The sequence below is a fragment of the Peromyscus maniculatus genome, chromosome 5 (assembly GCF_049852395.1).
Source record: "Peromyscus maniculatus bairdii isolate BWxNUB_F1_BW_parent chromosome 5, HU_Pman_BW_mat_3.1, whole genome shotgun sequence".
In the NCBI taxonomy this organism is placed as follows: domain Eukaryota; kingdom Metazoa; phylum Chordata; class Mammalia; order Rodentia; family Cricetidae; genus Peromyscus; species Peromyscus maniculatus.
In genome coordinates, this window is record NC_134856.1 from 121,109,360 (window position 1) to 121,134,190 (window position 24,831).

A 24,831-nucleotide genomic window follows, 5' to 3' on the forward strand; every position below is an offset into this window, starting at 1 on the left:
CCTTGTGTCTCTACTCCCTTTTCACCTCCGTTGAGGGTCTCCATGCCTAGTTCTCTGTTTTCACCATTAATTTCATAAAAGTAAAACATCTGCCAAGCTTCTGCACGGTGTGGGTTCCAGAAAGTTGACAAACTACTTTTAGTTTCCATCTCATGATTACTGTTTCCCCAGTCATTGAACGAGTTTTCTTCCCCTAGTTGCTAAAAGAAAAAACTATCCTAACGCAATTTAATTGAATTTATTTGAGCAATAAAAACATTCTAAAACCAGGCAGTATTCCAGACAGCAGATGCTTCAGGCTGGGTTCATTTCATGAGCAGAATGATTGAACATTACATACAGAGATCAAGATCACCTAACTGGTGATATCTGGCATTTGCTGTGGTGGAGACTAATTTGACAGCCTTCTACATGGGATTGGTTGAAATGACAGTAATTTTGATAGGCTGAGGTGACAGCCATTGCAATTGGCTGAAACTGGGTAGCTTAGCTACAAGTGTCGACTCCCTTTACAACCTGCTTGCACACCAAACCAGGCTGTACTTCCCTAGGTATGGGAGGCCCTTTGCACTAACTTATTGAGCATATATGGAAGATGGTTTAGGCTAATTTCTTCTGAAGCAGTAATAGAATTATAAATAGCCAAGAGTTGATTTGTTGGGTGTAGTCTGCTATGCTATCTGCTGTCACATTTCCTTAAGCTCTATATGCCTCTGGTAGAGCATGTACCGAATCTGTATTGGGATGTATTAACAATAGAACTGGTACACTAACTGTACTCAATGCATTCCTTTAGTTCTAATTCCTCGATGTGATAAACCCATTTGATCTAGAACCACAGTATCATAGAATATCTGTGTTTATATTCTTTTGAAGATTTAATTGAATGGCCATCTTTTGAGACAACATGTGTTGGTTAGTTTTAATTGTCAACTTGACACAACCTTAATGAGAGTCTCATGGGCAATTGTCTAGTGTTGCAGGCTTTCTTAGAGTGACAACCCCAAATCATGACATGGAGACTTATTATTAATTATGAATGCTCAGCCTTAGCTTAGGCTTTTTTCTAGATAACTTTTTTTTTTTTTACTTAAACTAACATATTTCTATTAATCTATGTGCTTCCCCGAAGTCTGTTTACCTCATCTACGTATGTCCATCCTGCTTTTCTGCTTCTTCTGTGTCTGACTGACTGGCCCCTGGCTGACTGACCCCCAACTGGCTGGCTGGCTCCCCTTTTCTCTCCACCCACCAGCCCCACCTATCCCTCCTCTCCCTAGCTATTGATCATTCATTCACTTTATATTTTTACATAGTTAAACAAATGCAGCATAAACAAATGCAACACATCTTTACATAGTTTGTTGGAGCCCATTTAGGCTTTATCCAGCAGGTCTGCGTAGAGAGAATGATTGGGCCATAGGCCCGAGTACCAGGTGTCTAAGATGGTCTGCACTTGGCTGTGCTGGAGGGAAGTCTTTTGCCCCACCCCTTGGCATTCCTTTTAAAACCCTAGGGCAGAGACAGTCAGGGCCCGATGGATTAGGATCCAGGCCTTCTCGAGACTATCCTGTGTTTTCTATCTGTTTCTCTCCACTCTACACTTCTAACCAATATTTCCTGCTGCTTCTACTCAAGAGTATTCTGGGGGAATGGGTGTGATGCCCCCCCCCACAATAGTTAAACAATTATTTTTCAACACAAACAAATGCAACACATCTTTACATAGTTAAACAAATACTCTATTCCACAACAGTCTAGAATAGGTTGGCCTGTGAGAATGAGATCAACCTTTGAGGAGTTTTCTTAGTTAGGTCAACTGAGATGGGAAGGCCCATCCTGAGTATGGGTAGGACTAATTCATAAGCTAGGCTAAATGAAAGGAAGAGAGTCAGCTGAGCACTGAAGTATGTATGCATACCTACTCTGCTCTTGACTGTGGATGTGACCAACTGTTTCAAGTCCCTGTGCCTTGACTTCTCAGCTATGATAAACTGTAACAAGGTACTGTGAATTAAATAAACCCTATCGCCCACAAGGGTTTTTTTTTTTTTTTTTTTTTTTTTTTTTTTTTTTTTTTAGGCTATTGGAAATAATGAAACTGGGACAATACATTAACATTCATCCAGTTCTCTGCTGCATAAATCTTCTTTGGTTAAACTGCAGAAGTTTTCATTGGGCAGTTTTGAATTTATCAGACATCTGTTGTTCTGCTGCATCTCAAAGTGAATTTATTTCTTGGGGGTAGATACGTATCTCCTCACTTGCTTCCTTAGGATTCTCTGAGGTTAGGTCTATTGATTCATTGTGTGGTTTGAATTGCTCCTGGGGGATCTTAGGCAAGTGACTTAACACCACTATTATTGAAGTTGCTTTCCTAACTCTGAGGAGACGTTTATCCATATTATAGCATGAGCAATGAATCCATTAAGATATAAAGTACTTAAGGAGCTTGTAACACTTCGTAAGTAATAAGTACACATGCTTAATTTAATTATATATCATTATCATCACCTATCATTCCCTGCTAATATTGGTGGTAGTGTTTTGGTGGTGGTGTTTTTTAATAGCAATGTTTTAAATTGCTCTATGTATTTATTTTCAGCCACTAAAGTAAGGAAAGTTAAGAAAGAAATAATGAATGAATGAATGAGCAAAGCTTTTCCAACTACCTGAAGTACTTAAGTATTACATCATCACCACACTAGGACACTTGTCACTTGTAGGCTATGTTTATTTAGAGTTTGAGAAATGATAAACTGCTTGGGAAACAGACTTCCATGGCAACTACATACATTTACAGCCTCAAATTTAAAAGACAAAATTTCTTCCCTCTATGAAATTCATATTTTCTTAAGCAATAATTATTCCCACAACTGTTTGTCAGACTATCAGCTATTCATTCAGAGGAGTTGGGATATTTTGCTTATAATGATCCAAAACTCCTTGAAGCCTTTACTTGAGTTATTTCTCTGATTATTTTGTTTTGATTTGAACCACTCTGTCATCAACCCTAGTTACAGATTAAAGAGAAATCTGCTTCTCCCATGCCACACAACAGAATCAGAGTAGATGGAATCCAAATTCTCTATGTCCCCAGAGTCAGTAGACTCTCCTGCATGCGACACCTCAACCATCCCAACAGCTCTACCTGAGCAAAAAGTGAGCTAGACCAGAACAGAAGGCACAATTATGAAAATAGCAAAATAATAACAACTTACTTTATTATAGCTCTTCAAATTACTTTGAACACTTCCAAATGGCTCACCATACTTGTCTTCCACGTCTTTATGAGCAAATACAGGTCCCATTCTCACTGCTGTACAAACAAAATCACCGAGCCACCAAGACGTCAAACTCTTGAGCAAGATCACACAATTGGAACAAGATGTAGTAGATTCCCAGGCAAGAACACTATTTTATAACTTGGTGAATTATTTTCTTGTGCTTTTATCATGTGGCAAAGAGCTCTTCTGTCTTGCTTGTAATCTTTAAGACAATAAATTAAACTGTCTTCAGTTGTTTAACCTAAGGATAAAACAAAAGCTGAACCCATGTGCATTTCTGTTTTTCTGGTTAAACTGCATCCTCATTAGGGGTAAGATTTTGAGAGTCATCTCCTAAATAGAAGCCACTTCCCTACAGAAACCAAGCCTGAGACATCCCTGCCTTGCCAGGTCGTCAGTGAGATTGGAGAAGAATGGAGGGGTACACTCATCCAAGAAAATAGACAACACAGGAACTAACATTAATATATGTAGATATATGCTTCATTTAAAATGATCTCTGAGCCTTGGAAAAGAGAGTGTGATGTCTCATTTAAGGCTGAGAATTCTGAATTAAAAGGTAGAAGTTCTGAATGACTACAAAGAAACTGTGATTCGACAGGGCAGTTGAACATGTGAGCTCACATCAACTGTGACAGCATACACAAGACCCATGCATGATCAAGCCAGATGAAATCCCAGCATGGTGATGGAGGCGGACACGAAGTCCTACCCCTAGCTGAATAGTTACTAGCAGGTGAGAGTTTCCAGGGAAGAGAGAGTCAGTTTTCTTTAAGGGCTGGTCCACTGGTAGCAGGACCCCTCTTGAGTGAGTGCATACATGATCAAGAATATATGGGTAGCACAAATTTGACTTGATGTGTCTATGAAATAAAGAAGAAGAAAGGAGACACAAGTTTTGTGGGTAGGAAAGGGGGATAGATCTAGGAGGAGCTGCAGGGTAGAGAGTTAATATTATCAAAATATTATAAAATTCTCAAAGAACTAATCAAAATGTATTTCTTAAAAATGAGCTAAACCTGGCAAGATGGCTCAGCAGGTAAAGGTACCCACAAGCAAGCGTAAGGACCTGGTCCGATCCCAGGAACCTGGATGCTGGAAGAATAGCAGCAGTGCCAGAAGCTGCCCAATGCCCGTGGGTTTTCCCATATCCACATGTGTACTGTGATCATTACAGCATACACACACACACACACACACACACACACACACACATAAACCGATAAATTCATTTAATAAAAACATATTTAAAGTTTCCCAAGTCTTAACTGTTGTATTATTGTTCAAAAGTCCCAATCCAAAGTGTCTTCTCCGACTCAGAACAAACTCTCAGTTGTGAGGTCTTATAAAAATCTAAAACACTTTATAAATTTCCAATGTACAATGACAGTGTAAACATTTCCATTCCAAAAGAGAGGAATAAAAGAATAACAAAAAGACTGCGGCAAAGAAATACTGAAGCTCAGTAAAACAAACAAAGCGTCCGTATGTCTGGTGCCTCTAACATCCCCATCACAGCTTCGTGCACTACCTGCTGGGGCTGCCTTCATAGAACTTCACTACATGCCTTAGTCGGGGTTTCCATTGCTGTGATAAAGCACTGTGACCAAAGCAAGTTTGGGGGGAAGGAGCTTATTTTGCTTACACTTCCATATCACTGTTCATTACTGATAAAAGTCAGGACAGGAACTCAGGCTGGGCTGGAACCTGGAGGCTGGAGCTGATGCAGAGGCCATGGACAGGTGTTGCTTACGGGCTTGCTTGTTATGTCTTTCTTCGCCTGCTTTCTTTGTTTTACATACTGACCACAGTTCTCCCCCCACTCCTCTCTTCCCATTTCCTCCCCACACATCCCATCTACCCACCTCTCCACTCCTCCTCTTTCTCAGTTCAGAAAGGAGCAGGCCTCCGATGGGTGTCAACAAAGCATGGCACATCAAATTGAGGTAGGACAGAGCTCCCAATGCATCAAGGCTGGGTAAGGCAACCCAGCATGGGGTTCCCAAAAGTCAGCTCAAGCACCAGGGACAGGTCCTGATCCCACTGCTAAGAGCCCCACAAACAGACCAAGCTATACAACTGTCACACACACACACACACACACACACACACACACACACACACACACAGAATTCAAAAAACCAAAACTAAATTCACTCCAGAATTTCCAAGTACCATCTTCATCCACACCACAGAAGGTAGCTCAGTACTACTGATGATGACATGGTCCAACAGAAGGATTCCTGTTGTCTAAAAGACAGATAACTATCTCTTCTCTTTCTTAGCCCCTCCTATTAGGTCTCACTAGGCATTTGTGTACCAAGTCTTTGCTAAATATGGCACAAGCAAGGCTTTAACCCATGGTCTGCCACAATTTCATTTTCTTTCATAGTCTTCCAATCCCAAAAAAAAAAAAAAATGTTCTGGGAGATTGCTATTAGAGTCATTTTCTCTGCCTGGGGGCTAATTACTCTATTTGGTTCATTTTTGAAAATATTATGTTACATCCAAAGGCAAGAAATTGATGGTGGCTTGTTTCAGGTTTGCTTATGTAATTTCCAAGAGATTAAATTAGTTAATCAGAAATTATGCGGGCTAAAATAGATCCGTCGGTTTCTAAATCTACAGTAGAAAATTGCTTTTTAAAAAATAATTTGAATGGTGTGTTGTTTAAATATATTTTACCCTATTCTCTCAAATAAGGGACTTGAGTTTTAACAGTGCTATAGGAAAGCAATAAGCAATGAAGAAGCCACAGGGAATAGGAAGCATCCATGTGTGACCTCCTAGAGATGAGCAGACAGCATGTGCCTCAAGGAGTGGGCCCAGGGATCCCTCAGGAGGTCAGGTGGAAGGGATACCTAGGAATTCTGGGTGAGAATAAAATAAAAGAACCTCTCAGCTTCAATGGCTTCTTCTGAAACATAGCCATTATCATGCACCTTCTGTGCATGCATAAAAGCAAGAAGAAACTCAATAAGAACTGACCCAATGCCTAACACAGACTTCTTCCTCAATATGCTGAAACTCAAATTTAGTATACTTGATCTCTGGTCTAGCTAGCTAACAAGCATATATACAATCCAGCTCGTGTGAGAGCCAAAGCTGTATTTTAAGTTTTAATTACTGTGCCTAAGAAATCCATGAAATAAAATGCTTCTAACCTATAAGCCCCTTGACCAAGGACAGCTAGTTCCTGAAATGCTGTGGCTATTGTTTATGGGAGGTAACAAGTCACATGTTTTCACTGCTCCCTTAAACAAGTTTGAGTCAACTGCACCAAAAATGCTTGATCACATGTAGGCGGAAATTACGTGTGCAGGAATTGCATCAGGATGTACACTTGCCTCTGATTGGATGTAGGCGGGAGGTATGTAGGCAGGAAGTATGTCAGGTTATATGCTTGCCCCTGATTGAACCTGATGGGAAATAGGTAGCCTTATGGGGTTGCCTTTTTAAGCCTCTGAAAAATGTGACTTGTCGACATTTCCTGGGAACCCTGGAATGGACTTGGCCAGAGTCCATCATCCTGGCCAGTATTTAATTAAAGCTTGTTTCAAATTTAGCTCAAAGATTTTGGTAGTGGTCTTCTTCTTGGCTGGTGGGATTAACACTAATAAGAAGTGACTATGAGTCAGTGGCCTTGGGGAGCTGATAATACTATAGAACCACTTTCTCTGTGTTTGGAAAATGGCTAATAGTGATATGTCTGCATCTACAGGCAACAATAAAATTGATTCAATATGTTGTCTCTGTGGCGGAAAGAGGGATACATTTGCCACAGTATGTGTATGGAGGTCAGAAGACACTTTGAAGGGATGGGTTCTCTCTTCCTTTGTGGGTTCTGGAATTCAAACTCAGGTCACCAGGCTCAGAGGCAAGCTCCTTTCTACACTGAGCCTTCTCATGGACCCCCTCACTTTTTTTCTTTTCTAGAAGCTAGGGCTGGAGCAGTTACAGAGTGATTTTTCAGCTCTCGATGCATATTGGGGCTTCTTTAAAAATGTGCGTACCCAGGCCATTCCCCTCCCCCGCCCTGGACTACACTATTTCACACCCAGGTTATTCTGCAGTGTGGAAAGCATTGATGGGAGTGGTCTAAGCCGACAGACCATGATGGTACAGGCTTGCAGTCTCATCACCAGGGAGCCCGAGGCAAGATGAGACCAAATGACAGGAGCTTTGCTAGCTCAGAAACACCAACAACAAAAATAAATGTGTGGTAATATATAAAAGTAGAAAAAAATGCAAAATGAAATTACATATATAATAGCTATATGTCTGTATTTAATAATGGCTAACTATTACTATATAAACATTCATATATATTTGTATGAATCTATAATTTACATATATATATATACATATAAAGGCAAGGCTGAAAAGCTTAACCCACAGATATTTGATATTTCACTATTAATTATCTCAGTATCTGCTGTGGAATATTCCTTTACACAATGTGAATATTTGTTGCTGTGATTGGTTTAATAAAGAATCTGACTGGCCAATAGCTGAACAGAGTAAGTTTAGGCAGGAGAGCCAGACTAGGAGAATGCTGAGAGGAAGAAGGGCAGAGTCTGGAGTCACCAGCCAGACTCAAAGGGAGCAGGAGATGAACATGCTGTACTAATAAAGGTACGGCCAAATGGCAAAGCATAAATAAGAAATGTGAGTTAATGTAAGAGCTAGTTAGTACTAAGCCAGAGCTATCATCAGCTGAGCTTTAGAATTAATAAAAGCCTCAGTGTGTTTATTTGGGACCTGCTGGTTGGACAGAAACTTCTGCCTACAAGTATTTATCTCTTTTTAAAAAACCTTTTCTTCATTGATATGAAAATCATTATCACTCTTCAAAAATTGGCACTATTTTTTTTAAACAAAGTTACTGTTTTGAGTTTTTTTCTCTTTGGGTGGGGGGATTTGTTTTCAGATGAGATTTTATGTAGCTTGGGCTGGCCTTGAACTCACTAGGCCGCCAAGAATGTCCTTGAACTTTTGACTCCCTTTCTCCACCTCTCAGGTGGTGAGATTAGTCACCACACCCAGCTTAAACAGTGACCCTTTTTGTTGCAATTTCAGGTTGACAGTGAAACTGAGCAGAAAATAAAGGTCCATGTAGGACATTCCCACATACTCCATGCTGGCCCTGTCCCAAGGGCCATACACCCAGCCTCCTCTACTGTCAACACCTGCAAGAAGTGCTACACATTAGTAAGAGGTGATGACCGCACACTAGCATGTAATCAGCACCCCAAGGTGGCAGCTCACCTAAGGCTTGCTTTCGTGTTGTATAATCTGTAGGTTTAGACAAACGTATCTGACGGTAGAATGCCATACAGTGTACTTTCATAGCCTTAACCAGCCTTCTGGGTTCCCATTTTTCACCTCTCCCTGACCTCAAACATTATCAGCCATTGATCTCTCCGCTATTCCCACAGATATGCTTTGTCTAGAATGCCATACAGTTGGAATCACAAGGATGTAGCTTTTCCTAATTGGTTTTTATTTCTCACTTAATAAGAAATATTCAGAGGTCTTCATGGCATCAGGTGACTTGGCAACCTCTTTTCTTTTTAGTGCTAAATAATGTTCCATTGTCTGGATGTACCACAGCGTATCCATTCACCTCTTGAAGAATATCTTAACTGCCTCAGATGTTAGGCAATTAGGAATAAATTAGGAATAAAGATAGCTGCTTCGGGATTAGAAAATGGCTGATAGTGATATCCATGTTGAAATATTTGCATGAGTATAAGCCTTTTTTATGCTATAACATGTCAAAGGTTTCTGTGAACACTGAAGATGTTCTTATGCACGAAGTACTTAATGTCTGGTGCTCAGTAAGTGCTGCAGAGTGTAAGCTATGGTTATGAGACCGGAAAAGGTCTTGAGTTTAATGTGTACATGAATTTCCTAGAGGGTTTATGCTAAATTATACAGTTTAAGGCTCCCGTCACAGAGATTATGAGATGTTAAGGCTGTATTTGTACTCAGGAGTATACACTTTAATTAGCACCTCAGGAGGTGTCCCATGAGAGAGTGATGGGCCATATTTGGAAAGAGCAACAATGTTGGATTTCATGTAAGGAGCCCAAGAGATAATGATATGAGAAGTATGATGTTCCAGAAAACAAAACAGGCATTATGAGGGCGGTAAACACCCAGCCAAATAGCAAGGAGATCAGTCTTGAAGGGTTGCTATGAATAAAGACACAGACAAAGAATTCTAATTTCCTTGTTTGTAGGTCTGTGGGTGTGTGAGGTGTATGTGGTGTATGGGGGGGGGGTTAATCTCTGTGTGATGTGTTCATGTGGTATGTGTGTGATATACGTGTGTTATGTGTGTATGTATGTTGTGTGTATGAGTGTGATATAAATGTGTGGGGTATGTGTGTGTGTGATTTATGCGTGCGTGTGCTCTTGCATGTGTTTACACAAACTAGGTAATCCCTGTTCTTATAGATCATACCCCTGCATAGGAGCCCCAAGGCATAAGCCTTTGAAATTTTAGGTGTCCATAATACAGAAAAGTCATGTGGAGTAATTATGTGAAGGAAAAACTTCATGTTAACAATTCATGAGTGGCTTCCTTAGAGACTCACTTAACAAACAGATGTGATCTGTTGTTGTTTTTGAAGGCTGGAGCTGATGTAACAAGCAGTTGTTGGTGAGGCGGGGTGCACCAAATCTGCAGTTGCTTACAATGAATGCATCATAGTCACCTCGGGGTCCAGAACATGTTCATCACCCTGCACCTTCATCATTTCTTCGTGTAGAGAACACTCCAAGTCCTTGTGTCTAGCTACTTTGAAACAACCCATGATTTATTGTCTCCTGTATATCACTTAAATGGAAATAAGTTGGTTTTTGAAAAAAAATTAAGAATTTATGTTCTTAACCTCCATTCATGTGAAAACTAAAGCGGCGTGGACTGTGTCTGTCTCGTGGTAGCCTTCAGTATTACTGGATGATGAGGTGCCTACATCTAGCTAATTAAATATTATATAATATATATATATATATATTATATATACATACGTGTGTGTGTGTGTGTGTGTGTGTGTGTGTGTGTGTGTATCCCTTTCCTATTAGTAACTAATTTGACTTTTCTGGAAAAAAAATGTACGCTATTTCTTCACATAGAAAAAAGTACAAACAGAAACCCTCAAGAAAATGACTCAATATCAAACAATCTAATTTTATTTTCAATTTTGGAGTGTGTGTGTATGTGTGTGTGTGTGATGTATAGGTGTATTGGTGTGGGGATATGTGCGTGTGTGCACACATGTGGAGGGCCTGGGTCCATTTCAAGTGTCTTCCATTGCTCTTCTCCTTTTTGAATCAATGTCTCTCACTGACCACGGTGCTCAATGATGCGGCCAGACTGCCTGACTCGCAAGCCCCAGAGATCTGCCTGTCTCTGCCTTTCCAGAATAGAGGTTACACATGCACACTGCCGGGCCCAGTTTTGTGTGTGTGTGTGTGTGTGTGTGTGTGTGTGTGTGTGTGTGTGTGTGTATCCCTTTCCTATTAGTAACTAATTTGACTTTTCTGGAAAAAAAATGTACGCTATTTCTTCACATAGAAAAAAGTACAAACAGAAACCCTCAAGAAAATGACTCAATATCAAACAATCTAATTTTATTTTCAATTTTGGAGTGTGTGTGTGTGTGTGTGTGTGTGATGTATAGGTGTATTGGTGTGGGGATATGTGCGTGTGTGCACACATGTGGAGGGCCTGGGTCCATTTCAAGTGTCTTCCATTGCTCTTCTCCTTTTTGAATCAATGTCTCTCACTGACCACGGTGCTCAATGATGCGGCCAGACTGCCTGACTCGCAAGCCCCAGAGATCTGCCTGTCTCTGCCTTTCCAGAATAGAGGTTACACATGCACACTGCCGGGCCCAGTTTTGTGTGTGTGTGTGTGTGTGTGTGTGTGTGTGTGTGTGTGTGTGTGTGTGTGTGTGTGTGCGCGCTGGGAATATGCGAATCCATACTCAGTTCCTCATGTTTTGTAGGGCAAGCACTTTACAGACTGGATCATCTCCCCACCCCACTCCCCCTTTCCGAGGTTTGAAAGAGTCTTCAAGGGGAGTTGAAGATAGCTCTCCAACAGAATAAATAGTTCAGAATCAGAGCTAAATGAAGATCATTTCTTTCCAAGCGGTGCTGCTTACAGCTCCTCACTGATACCGTTGGTTTTTGCCGAGCACAGCTTATCCTTGCTCTAATTACCTAGTTAATGTGTCATAACCCCGATTCTGCCAAACTCTGAGTGACCTTGGCATAGTTTCTTGAAAATACCTCAGTTTCTCTGCTCACGAATCGAGAGTAGTAATTCTTGACACCTTTGTATTTCGCTGAGGTATGTCAAAAATTAATGAGCCATGAAAGCTCTGAGCTCTACCGATCAAAATCATGATGGGACTACAAAGAGTTATTTTTATTTACTAACGGCACATTTTTATTGTGCCGCTAATGAGCACCACACGCTACAATAACTTACTCAACAGGAAAAGCAAAATCCACCACTAACCAGGAGGCAGACACTAAGAAAGCTGTTTCTCTCTGTATTCAGAAATAATTATTGTTAATATTAATTAATGTTAGATAGATATTCTGAAAGCAAGGCTTGCTGTAGTAAGAGTGCCTGGGAGAGACTCCCTGCACACACCCTCCATGTCCTATGTGTAAAGGGTCAAGTGTGCTGGGAATTTTCCTTGAAGTCATAGAACTTAAATAGAATGCATATGGCAGCACATTTGGTGAATTGGTCACAGTCAAAACATGGACATTAAGATAATGTTTACAAAACCTCCCTTTTTTGTTTGGTAATTCTATAAGCATCATTACTACCCCCTCCTTCATACATGCATACATGTAAATTTCATCCCACTGTGCTCTGAAACTGAAGGGAATCTGAATTTTTATTTAGAGAAGCTGAAAGACAAATCATCGACGTTGCTGGAACTTTGCAAATATGAATACGAGTTTGTTCTTGATTCCATCTCAAACTATGTTCTGTTATTTCATTGGAGACTATCTGACACATTAAACACTCAACATGTGCCATCTAAATCACCACAAAGGTTTGTGTTCAATGTGTGTTTGGAAAGACTTCACTTTTTCCAAATTGATCAATGGTACAGAATCAGCATGATACAAATAAGGCTTCAGATGCCTGGAGAGGAGTTTATAAATATTTAGCAATAAAATAAGGAGTTTCATTTTACTTTGTTCCTTCTCAAAAGTGCATGTCAAAATCTTCTCCCAGGAAGCCTGAGAAGCACTTTGGGCCTCTGATAACAAAAAGGCCAACCTCTTAGGGGCCTGGCCATGCCCCCACCTATGAGCAGCTCCTCAGCCCCAGGCCTCTGTCCTGTCCAAAGCCTTAGCCTAAAATAAACGAAGCACTCAGCCACAAGAAGCAGCTGAACTATAAAAGCACTTGTGAAATAAGTACACTTCGCAGTACTCAAGGCAAATGAATTTTTCATGAGTGAAGATCTATGTAGAAAAGTTGCATGAAAATCTAGTGTTTTGAACAAAGAATGGTGTAGACTGACTTGGGCGCTCCTATAATTCATTTGTTGAAGACAGGGCCTTTGTCAGATTATTAGGTTTAGATGAAACCATGAGAGTGAGTCCTTTTGGAATAATGCATGACTTTATGGGAAGAGGAACTCCCCACCATGGGAGAGCACAGTGTGGAAGGAGCTATCTACTCATCAGGAGGAGGCCCTCACAGAAACAACCCATGATGGCACCTAGATATTGGGCTTCCAGCCTTTGGAATTGTATTTCAAACCTCCTAAGTTGTAAGATTGTTGTTACAATGGCCCAAGTTAATGCTTAAGAAAAGCAGTTCCAATGAAGACTACAATGAGCAAAGCAAGTCTGATGGGAGACTATCTTTAAACTTGACAAAGAAAATGCTAACTGGACGCACTCATGATCTTGATAGCTTATTGGGTTTTGCGGTATGGTATGTGTCAAGCTTTTATTCAATCATATTCAAGCTACTGAATTCTAGGTTAGTGTGGGGAAAAGCTAGACACACTCACATAAACAGACTGAAGTTCCAACTTCAAGGGAAACAAAGCATGAAAAGAAGATTTGACAGAGAAACTGAGACACAATCTCAGAAAAAAAATCACCTGAGATTGAACTTCCAACAGAAAATGGTAGACAGGGTGAGCCAGGCATTGGAGAGAGGAAATGTGGGGTTTGTCTTGTTCGTTATAATGTGGTATCTATTTTGAGAATGGTAGTTTTGTTTTTCCTTGCAATGGGAGAATGCATAGAAGGTAAGTATACTGAGTGGGGATGTTTAAGTTTATTAAATCATTTTCTCCTTAATAAATAAAGGAGTCATGTGAGCATGATGAAGGAATGAAAATTTTCCAGCTGAGTGCCCCACCTCCACTTCTCAGAAATCCAGCTGGCAGTGATCCACAGGCTGAAGCACCAATATGAATATTGATAGAGAGATTGAGTCATCCACATAGACCACAATCTGAGAAAACATCGGATTGATCAGCTAGAGGGTAGGTCTCTTGATGCTGCCCTTCCCTAGGATGGCAGAGAGTCCCAGTGGATTCCTGATTTCTACAGTAGGAAAAAATAGTGGTTGGAGATAGACCTTGAGCTTCCCCACCATTCCAGGGCCATTCCCAAAGGGCCTTACTCCTGTTGTCCCACAGGAAATGTTGAGAATACTGGGAAAACTAGTATATAACTTTGCCCAATACTCAAACTCCTTCAAAAATGTGGAAATGGAGGGAATGATTCCAATTTCATTTTATGAGGTTCTCACTGGTACCAAAGCCAAAGGCATTATAAGGAAAGAAAAAACATTTAAAAAATCTCTGATAAATATAGATGCAAATTTCCTCAATAAAGTATCAGCAAATGTAATTGAAGAATACATGAAAAGAATTTTTTTACCATGATCAAGCAGGAGTGATTCCTATGATGCAAGGTTGCTTCATCATAGGCAAAGCAATTAATAGTATACATTTTGTAAAATATCAGATACAATTTTATAACCATCTAAATAGACACCCAAAAGGTCATTAAAATCTAACTCTCTTTCACAATACAGGCTCTCACATTTTAGTGCCATAAAAGTCATATATGACAATGTCCTGGCTAACATTAGGGACAAGATAAGGGCATCTGTTCCACTTAGCACTTGCAAGCCTAACCAGAGCAATTAAGCAATACAAAGAAATAAAGCACAGAGGACAGAATGCTTCTTTGATGAAGACATGTTCTCATGCATAGAAAACAATACAAGTTAGCAAAAACTCTCAGAACTGGCAGGCTATTTTAATGAAATTTCAGGATTAAAAAAAGAAACAAAATATAAAAATCAGTGGTATTTCTACAGGCTAACAAAAGACTGCCTAATAAGTAAATTGGGAAAATGGCTTTATATAATAGTATCAAAATAGTTGAATGTAAACTTAACCAGTGCTTTAAAAAAAGTTCTGCATACTAAACATTAGAAAACACTAATAAAATAATTTGAGGAAAGAAAACAAATAATGGAAAGTTAGCCCATGTCAATACACTGGAATAATCATCATTGTGAAAATACCATACTGTACAGTGAAGTCTACAGATTCATGCAATTTCTACCAAAAATTCCAAAGCCATTTCTCACAGAAACAGAAATTCTTATGCTCATATGTAACCTTAGAAAAATTTAAATGGCCCAAACAACTTTGAGCACAAAGAATCACTAGAGATACCATGATTGTTGATGTCAAGACCTATTATAAAAGGGTTGTAATCCCAACAGCAACTGATTGGCTTTAAACCAAGTGCATCAGCCAAGGGAATAAGATATGAGTCCAAGAAGTAACCTTGCATTTGTGGCCATAATGTGACAAAGGTACTAAGCAACACTGGAGGAAGGATATTCCCCTCAATCAGTGGTTTGGGGAAATGTGATAACCACACACAGAAGATGAAATTCAATCCTTACTTGATATCATAATCTGAAAGTCAACTCAAAATGAATCAAGACTTAATGAAAGACATGAAATTCCAGAACAAGTGATCCTAAGAAAAAACTCCCATCCCCAGTGATTTTTCTCCATATGACTTAGAAAACAAAGGCAAAAACTGATGAAAAAGATTGCACCCAACTTTAAAAACTTTTGCACAAAAGGGAAACAATGAAGGGAAGAGATAACTTACAGAATCAGAGAAACCACCTATAAATGACACATTTGATAGAGGATTAATATTCAAAATGTCCAAAAATATGAAGACCTTAACATTAAGAAAGCAAGTGATTCAGTTAAAATAAGGAAGGAAATCTCAAAAGACATTTCTCAAAAGATGACTTGAGCCTTACACAAGAAACACTCAGCATCACAAATCACATGGGAAATGCAAATTACAATCAGGATAAGCCTTCTCCTTCTGAAAGTTTTCCATTTAGATAAAAGGCAACAAATGCTGGAGAGGATGTAGATACACCAATGATGAGAACCTACTGGAGTCACTGGGAAAATTGGCTTAGCACCTCCTCAAAAAAGAGAGAACTGAAATTGGAACTTTCTTGTGACCCAGCATCCTACTCTGTACCCACACTGAAATGACAAAAGATCAATGTACCACAGGGATATCTGGACACCCTTTTCATTATAGCATCATTTCCAATAACCAAGATATGAAAATAGCCAGTCTGTAGTGAAATGGATAAATAGAGTGTGCCACAATATATACATAGTAAAATGCTAATCAGCCTTACAATGGAAAAATCCACTTGCAACAATTGAAGGCTATAGTAAGTGAAAGGAACCAGGTCTGGAAAGGCAAACACAGAATGATCTCACTTACATGTAGGAGATGGTAAAATTAAACTCATAGATGCGGGAGTAGAAGAATGGGTACCAGAGACTGATGAAGTAGGGAGAGAGTAAAGTTTCTTTCAGAAACAGAGGAGATATAAGCATACAACATATTGTGCAGCAAAGCAACCACAATTAATAATAGTGCATTGCATACCTTAAGAATAAACTCCAAATGCATCACCATAAAGATTGTCAAGCAGAAGAAAAATTAATTTGATTTAATCATACATATATAATCATACATATACACAGACACACACATACATGTATGTATGGGAAAACATCAACTTCTTCTCCACAAATGTATGCAACTATAATTTATCTAAGATAATATAATTTTTATGTTTTAAAAAATTATATTTTTATTGATCATTTTTTCCCAGATTAGCTGCTCAGAATGTCACTGGATCTTTGATCTTCCATAAACATGTCTTAGTTTGTTTTCCTTAGTCTGTGGTAGTTAGTTTTGCATGTCAGGATGACTGGGTTATGGGACGGCCAGGCAAGAGGAAGAATGTGTCTAGGGGGGTCTGTGAGGATGTTTGCAGAAGAGCTTCACATCTGAATCTGAGCAAAGCAGGAAATCTCTGAGCTCACCAGGGGCAGCTGATACCATCTAATCTACAGAGGGTGTGGACACAACATAAAAGAAGAGAGACCAATTTCACTCTCTACTGGAGCTAAGACATCCACAGTGCTGTCAGCCATCAGAGCTCCTGCGTGGCCTTTTAACCTCAAGACTCACACTAGTGCCCCTCTCAATGTCTCTGGTGCTCAAGCCTTTGGACTTGAATTGAGATTGACACCATCAGCCCCTCTGAGTCAACCTGCAGATATCTCTGTGTTCATAATTTTGTGAGCCACTTCTCACTATAAATCTTCATGTGTGTTTATGTGCATCTGTGTAGACATGTATATGCATGTGTCTGTGTGTTCTGTTCTATATCTCTGGATAGCCCTAGCACATGTTATCAAATATAACATGAATTGCTGTGATCACTTGTCTCATAGACTGTCTTAGTCTATATCACATTGCAGAACAACACTGAGCTGGCACATCAATTCCTTGAAATATATAGTGCTAGATGAAAAGAGCAGACCTTCCATGAAGAAGATATTTTTAGAACGCTATGTACTGTCATTAGCAACATAGTAGGGTGGTTAAATTTACCTAAATTTACAACCTGGCTCAACAGCATATTAGCTTTAAAACATTCTTAAATTACTCAGGTCTACCATGCCTTTGGTTGCTGGTCTGCAAGATGGAGACCATAAGACTCCCCCTTAAAATAGTCTTGAGGTTGAATTATACAAATTGCTTAGAATTGTGTCAGTAGATGCATGATTAATGTGCACTGTGGTTTTATTAAAGGGCCTTATTTTATGCCAGCTTAAATAACACCCATGAAGTATCAGACCACATCATAACACTCCACATAAAGACATCATAACTGTCTTGGGGAAAATTAATATGAAAACATTAACATACCATTAATATCTATGATCATTTTACCTGGCTCATTATCTGCGGTCGCATTTACTTGTTTGTTTCGTGCTGAAGATAAAATTCTGTATTCCTTCCTCTAACAGCGTTCATAAAATTCAGCATTAGTATCTCAGTTCTACTGCTGCTGCTTTATTATGTGTTTAATATCAAATGTTTCTCTCTTGAAAAAGATAGTTCCATTTTTGTCATATCTAACTCCTAGCTGCTGTTTGAGGCACATCAAACCACTGCTGACACACACTTGAATTTTTGTACCACTGAAATGAAATTGTAGACAGTTTTTTTTTTTTTATATTAGACGGACACTTTCACAAAGTTGATTCTATCAGTTCAGGAGTGTGGAAGACCTTTCAGTTCCCCACCATTTTCTTCAACTTACCTTCTCAGGGTATAAGTTTTCACGAAATGAAAAGCTCCTGCACAGCAAAGGAAACTAACAACAGAATATACAGACTACATATGGGAGAAACCCTTTGCCAGCCATACCCAGGCAAGGAGTTGATATCTATAATATATTTTTTAAAATTGTAAAAATAAAATAAATAAGCACCAAAGAAGCAAAGCTGCCCATCACTAAAGGGGCCAATAATCAGAACAGGCAATTTTCAAAGAAAAAATACAAATGGCCAATAAATATATTTAACACTGTTCAATGTCTCTAGCTATCAGAGAAATACAAATTAAACCTATGCTGAGATTCCATCTCACCCCAGTAAGAATAGCCTTCAGCAAAACCAATGGCAACAAATGCTGGCGAGGACTGGAGAAAGAGGAGCCCTCATAACATTGCTGGGGGAGTGTAAACTAGTAAGTCCACTGTGGAAATCAGAATGGGGGCTTCTGAGAAAATCGGAAATAAGACTGCCATATGACCTAGCTTTCCACTCCTGGGCAGGAACGCAGAGGAGTCCTCATCCTAACATGGAGAGTCTTCCACTTTGTGTGGATCACTGTTGATTTCACAATAATGAGAAAACGGAATCAGCATAGACATCCATCCACAGATGAATGGATAATGAAAATGTGGCACATACACCAGTGGAACTTTATTGTGAGAATATCAGAAACACAGATGGAACTGGGAAACATTATTTTAGATGAGGTAACCCAGGGTCAGAAAGACAAAATAAACTCAGTGGTGGTTTTGGATTTTTTTTTTTTTTTTGGTCTAATAATGCTTTGTCTAAGCTTTTGATTTTTGACCCTACAGGTCTTTTGCTTATATTATATGGTTTCTAATTTTGTTTATGGGATCCCTGTGTGGGGGAATGTATGTAAGTGTGTGTGTCTGTTCATCTATATTTGTTTCTCATACCTTTTCTTTAACTTTTTTTCTGTTTATTTGTTTGTTTTGTCCAACTCAGGTTTATTTTATTTATATTTTCTTTCTTTTTTTTGCATGCCTGTTTTCTACTGAAAAAGAGCAAGAAAAGTTTAGATTTGGAAGGGGGGAGATGGGGAGGACTTGGCAGGAACTGAGGGAGGGAAAACCATAATTAGAATATATTGTATGAAAAATATTTTTTAAAAAAAGGAAATCTGATATTTTGAAAGGTGATTTAAAATTGAAATTAAAAATATTTAAACTAAGGCTAGTTGTCAGTAGAAAGTGGTTTCCTTTACAGAATGTTTCTCTAGAATGTGTTTAGTTCTAGTATGCACATTGTTCCCACCATTAGCCTAAAAGTTTATCTTATTTTTAAAATCAAGACAAATCTCCAAAAGTGCCATGACTCCATAACACCCTTAAAGCATGGCTTCCTAATTTAATTAGCCAAATGTATGGGTTGTTCATAGGTACAGTTCAGAGTAAAATCTTGTTCTCTGCAGCCTTTCATTAGCAGGTACCCAGTGTACAATAAATATTAAGAATACTCCCAGAAAATACTTCTTCCTGGTAGGCAAAATGTAAAAGGAAATTATTTTTCTCTTCATTCAATATCTATTTGAAAAACCACATGGTACTGCTTCCCTGGATTCCCCTGCAACTAAATCTATAAAAACCCTGCACTTAGCTGGTGAGTTTTGTTCTTCACCTGGTAATTCTTAGGCACAAGCTGCCTCAGAAAGCTTTCCAAGTTCTCTCTCTCTCTCTCTCTCTCTCTCTCTCTCTCTCTCTCTCACACACACACACACACACACACACAAACACACACACACACACACACACCATGCCAAACAACGCTTCCTCAGAGTGAGAAGGCAAACTCTTCCCCCTCCGCATTCTGCTAGGACTGGAAATGTATAAAAGGGTCCTACAGGCTGGGTGGTGGTGGTGCATGCCTTTAATCCCAGCACTCAGGAGGCAGAGCCAGGCAGATCCCTGTGAGTTCAAGGCCAGCCTGGGCTAAAAAGTGAGTTCCATGACAGGCGCAAAGCTACAGAGAGAAACCCTGTCTCAGGGGGAAAAAAAGGAGAGGGGGTCCTACAGAACAGTGCTTACCTAGGTACATCCTTTCTGGGTATGCGGTGGATGTTTCACCTTGGTTCTCTCTCTCCATAATGCTCATTGATGGTCAGGATCTCTGGATCTCTAGTTCTGATGAGCTTTAAATGGGTTTCTCCATATCAGACAATACCTAGCCCCATATCCCTGCCAACCTCTTAGTAAAGAATTCCATCCCTTTTTACAGTTGCCCTACATCTCCCACCACAGCTTCCTGAGATGGGAGTGAATCACACCAGTCATCATATGAATCAGTAGTTACAAATAAAGATGCAAGTGAAGAAACCTAACCAACCATCCTCACATCAGCTGATACTCCCTTACTCCAGATCTCAGTCAAATGTTATCTGTTATAAATTTAAGTTCACCATTAAAATGAAAAGGTAAGGCTACTTCCTACCTTCACCAAATGTGTCAAATGACTCACAAAAAAAGGGAGGGTGTTAATTCCAGAAGCCTGGGCATCTAACACTCTTCCCCATCACATCACCAAGATGTGCTGACTATTTAGCCCTAGTCCTACCATAGGTTCAAGGCCATATAAACATCAGAACCGAAAAAACAACTCAATCACAAACTTCTTCCTTTGTATTATGCGTCCTTCCACATCCATAGACCTCCTGACACAATGAACCTGAGAACAGTATATGCATTGGCCTCAGACCTAGCCCTAGAATCTTCTCTCTGTAGTGTCTCCTGCTATTTAATCAGAGTCTGCTCTGTGAGATTCTTTAGAGGTGACAGTCCTCATACACCAAACTATCAAGTCCTCAAGTTCCAGATAAAGTTACTGAGGCCAGCAAAATTAAGTGATTTACCCACAAACCAACACCCTATAAGTGGCCTGGCTGTGCCTCTACAAGAGTTCTGAGGCCAAGTTGGCATTTTTGCCAATACGACTCTGGCTGTGGTTTTATAACAACATTATTTCCTTCCTGGTTATTCCATCAATTACCTTAGACCAATTTTCATGATAGTTCTATTGTTTTTGAGACAGGACTCTCATGTAGCCCAGGGTATCCTCAGACACTCTATACGACCTGTGATTTTCCTCCCCCTCCCTTCCAAATGTTGGGATTTCAGTCTGTGCCAACACACCTAACTCTTTCACAGAGTTGAAGGCACATAGATTAAGAGAAGATCATAAGTTCCATTGGTAGAGAGTTCAGGAAAAAGCCACATCTATGACATATGCCAGTTCTCATGAATGTGTGCACCCCTTTCTACTATGGGCAGGTGGAAACAATGCAGATTTGGTTCTGTTCCTGTTAGCCTTGCTGCTACTTTGTATAAAAGCCTTGCAACAAGCTGGCAAGTGGGTACTCTGGTCCTCAGTTTACCTCTCAGAGTTTATGGATATAAATGATATCTTAAAGAATTTCAAGACTGCCATCTTGAAAGCCTGGAGTACCTGCATTGGTACTGCATGCTATACAAAATAAAAATGAAATATTGAGCTTTTGACATAACATAATGTCCATCTGAAAAAATAATGTAAAAGAAAGGACATATACAATGGCATTTTCTTATGTCCCTTTCCAATGTCCTTTTACCAGTGATTCTCAACCTTCCTAATGCTGCCACACCTTTACACAGTTCCTCATGTTCTGGTGACCCCAATCATATTTTCGTTGCTACTTCATGACTATAATTTTGCTACTGTTATGGATCGTAATATAAATATCTGATATGCAGATGCTCTTAGGTGACCCTGTGAAAGGGTCATTCAACCTCCAAAGGGGTTGTGACCCACAGGTTGAGAATCTCTGCTTTAGACCCTGTCTCATGAAGACACGCATCATTGTCAATACATCATGGAAGAGGCAAAGCTTCCCTCATGGGCTCTGTCAGCTTACAATGAGGGTTACCTTGTTGCTGTCCTTAAAAATTACCTTGGCTCAGTCAGTAAAGTGCCTGTCATACAAGCACAGGGACTTGTGTTCAAATTTCTAGAGTCCGTGGCTCTGCATGTCGGTAATAGGCAAATTCCTTGAAGTTCACTGGCTAGCCAAATTGATGAGTTTCAGGTTCAGTGACAGACCTTACTTCAAAAAGTTAAGGTAGAGAGTAATTGCAGAAAGATATGAAAGGTAGGCCTCAAGCCTTCAAGCTCATAGGTGTGCACACCACACACACACATAACTACATAGGCAAACATGGGCACTCATGGATGGTCACAAACTCGGTGGTTTTAAATGACAGAAATGACTCACAGTTTGGTCAGCCAAAGATCTAACATCAAGGGATTGTAAGGATAGGTTCCTTATTGAGACTCCAGGAGAAAACCTGCCTTGGGTCTCTTAAGTTCTGGTGATTGATGCCATTCTAAGCCTTCCTTTGCTGATAAACATGCACTCCAATTTTTACTTTCTTCAGAAAGCTTTTCCCTGTGTGTGTCTATGTTTCAAATCTTTTCTCTTTCCCTTTAAAGGACAGCAGTCACTGGGTTAGGACCTACCCCAAACCCTGGATATCTGCTCTGAATTAGATCACATGTGCAGGTACTGGAGGGCAGGATTTGGGTATACTTTTAGAGGACACATTTCAACCCACTACTGGACTCTTAGGAGGCTCGGGATGTACTTGTTAATTCAGGTCACTGACATGAGAAAGCTCAAAATAGACATACCCTTAATGGACCCAGCATGTTCAGCTCTAAGTGGCACAAAGGAATAAATTAGACACCACTATGGAATCGTCACACTCCTGATTAGAGAATGCCACCTGCCCACTTCAAACAAGCTACGCCTTTGACTTTTGAAGTCAGTGATCTTTCAGATGATAAACTATTATTGCACAAATATCATTGAGAAAAATCTGTCTCACCTGATGACATTTTTGAATCATCATACATTTCATACATACACACATACACTGAAGTGACACCTGTGGGACTCTTGTGTCTTTATTTGAGATTGATAAGGAGACTAAATAGAGGCAACATTTCTCTTTTCCATTGTGGACCAAAGCCCATTGTGATGTAACTTTACTCATATAGAAAGGGTAGACCTGAAAATCAGAGCAGGTGTCTCTGAAGTCACAGCAATTAGAATGTCCAATTTAAATCCCTACATGGGGACTTCACTGAACATTCTAGAACATTTAGGTCCTGATGATGTGCTGTGCAAACATACCCGAGTGGTCTCTTCATTACATCCAAATAAGTTTGTCCTCACTGAGCTTCTATTATAGGTACTTCCAAGTTTCCTAAAAGTGACCACTGCAACATGAAATCAAACCGGATGGAGTACAACTGAATGAAGTTTGCAAAGACCGGGGCAGTATTGGTGAGGGTTATAACTCCTGCCTGGTAAAACATGTGTGGAAAGGTGCCAGCAGACTCTCAGCAAGTCACAAATCAAACCCAACATTCTAAGGTGTGCTAGGGAGCAAGACAGTAGACATTGTGCGGGGATGACATTTTAACTTGTCATTTTAACAGCAGATTATCAAAAGGTTTGGAAATGTTTCCTTTACTAACCTGTCCTGATGGAGAGTCCGCAAGCAGAATGATGCCTTTCTGAGCTTGCCTCTCAGACTCTTCAGTGTATGCAGAGGATGCTCCCTCGGCCTCTTGGTGAGTATCCTGGCTCTTACTGGTGTAGCTGAGGGATTCCAGATCCAGTGTCTCCTCCTTCATCCTTCCATCTGCTAATCACAAGATCACATGGAATCTCACTCACCTTCATTGTTTTAACATTGACTAGGTACAGAAAATTATGACTTCATGGCTTTCCTATATTGAATAAGAGGGTTTTATTATCTATAATTCAATAACTTATTTTTTATATAATAGACTGGGAAACTGAAAGTCTCATGGTTTAAACATTAAACCACCACCTCCTTCATTCCTATGATGCTTCAAAGTGGCAAAGTATTGTTTACCTTCTTCCCACTTTCTAAACACAGCCTGAAATGTTCATACTGTTCTTGCACACATGTTGAGGTTACATGCTGAGTTGAACATCTCACTTTGTGCTGGCTGTGGTGCTGACATAAGCTTGAGGTGTGGCTGCATGTAGGAGGGGCAAGGCGACCTTGGCTTACCTCCCCCAGTCCAGATCTCTGAGTCAGTCCCTGAGCTCTGCACACACAGAGGCATTTTATTTGGCCAGCCTTGTATTGGGTGAGCCTTGCCCTATCAGTTGAAAGCCTTCAAAGATTATCGTTTTCTGAAGAAGGAAGAAATTGATTTCCAGTCAACAGTACCAAAACCCCACTATAGTGTCCATTCTTCCCTATGGACTGTGCTCTCAAGACTGTGACATTGGTTTCTGCCTGAATTTCTACCCTGTGCAAATGAGTCTAAAGCTGTCATCTCTCACTTGGTTCTACAGGTTGCCCACTCATCTCAATGGCTGCTAAACTTACCAGACCCCACTGAACTGTGAGCCAATGATTTGTTGTTTTAGTGTTGCAGTTATGTATTAGATTTGCTCTTCTTGTTTTGAGGTTTTCAGAAAGTTGTTCTATGTAGCCCAGGCTGGTTTCAACCTTTCAAACTTGCTATTCTCTCATCAGTCTTTTGAGTGCTGAGATTGCAAGCGTACATCAACACATATAGATAAAATTTCTTAAAATCTTTCCCTTTCTCCATAATATATATGCCTCCCAAGTGCTAGCATTGAAGGTGTATACCACCACCATCAACATATATGTATATATATATATATGTAATATATATGTATATATTATTGGATTCTGATTTTCTAGACAGTCCAA

General features: G+C 39.8%; 1 protein-coding gene across 1 annotated transcript in view; it reads right to left on the reverse strand.

Annotated features, from left to right (window-relative positions):
• The window catches only part of LOC102916148 (uncharacterized), a gene marked incomplete at its 5' end in the record, with an annotated part of 285,360 nt that overhangs the window by 233,460 nt on the left and 27,069 nt on the right, over window positions 1-24,831 (reverse strand). The window contains one exon of the mRNA XM_006972859.3: window positions 23,591-23,757. Within this exon, the coding sequence (XP_006972921.2) occupies window positions 23,591-23,757 (167 nt within the window). The remainder of the gene's footprint in view (window positions 1-23,590; window positions 23,758-24,831) is intronic.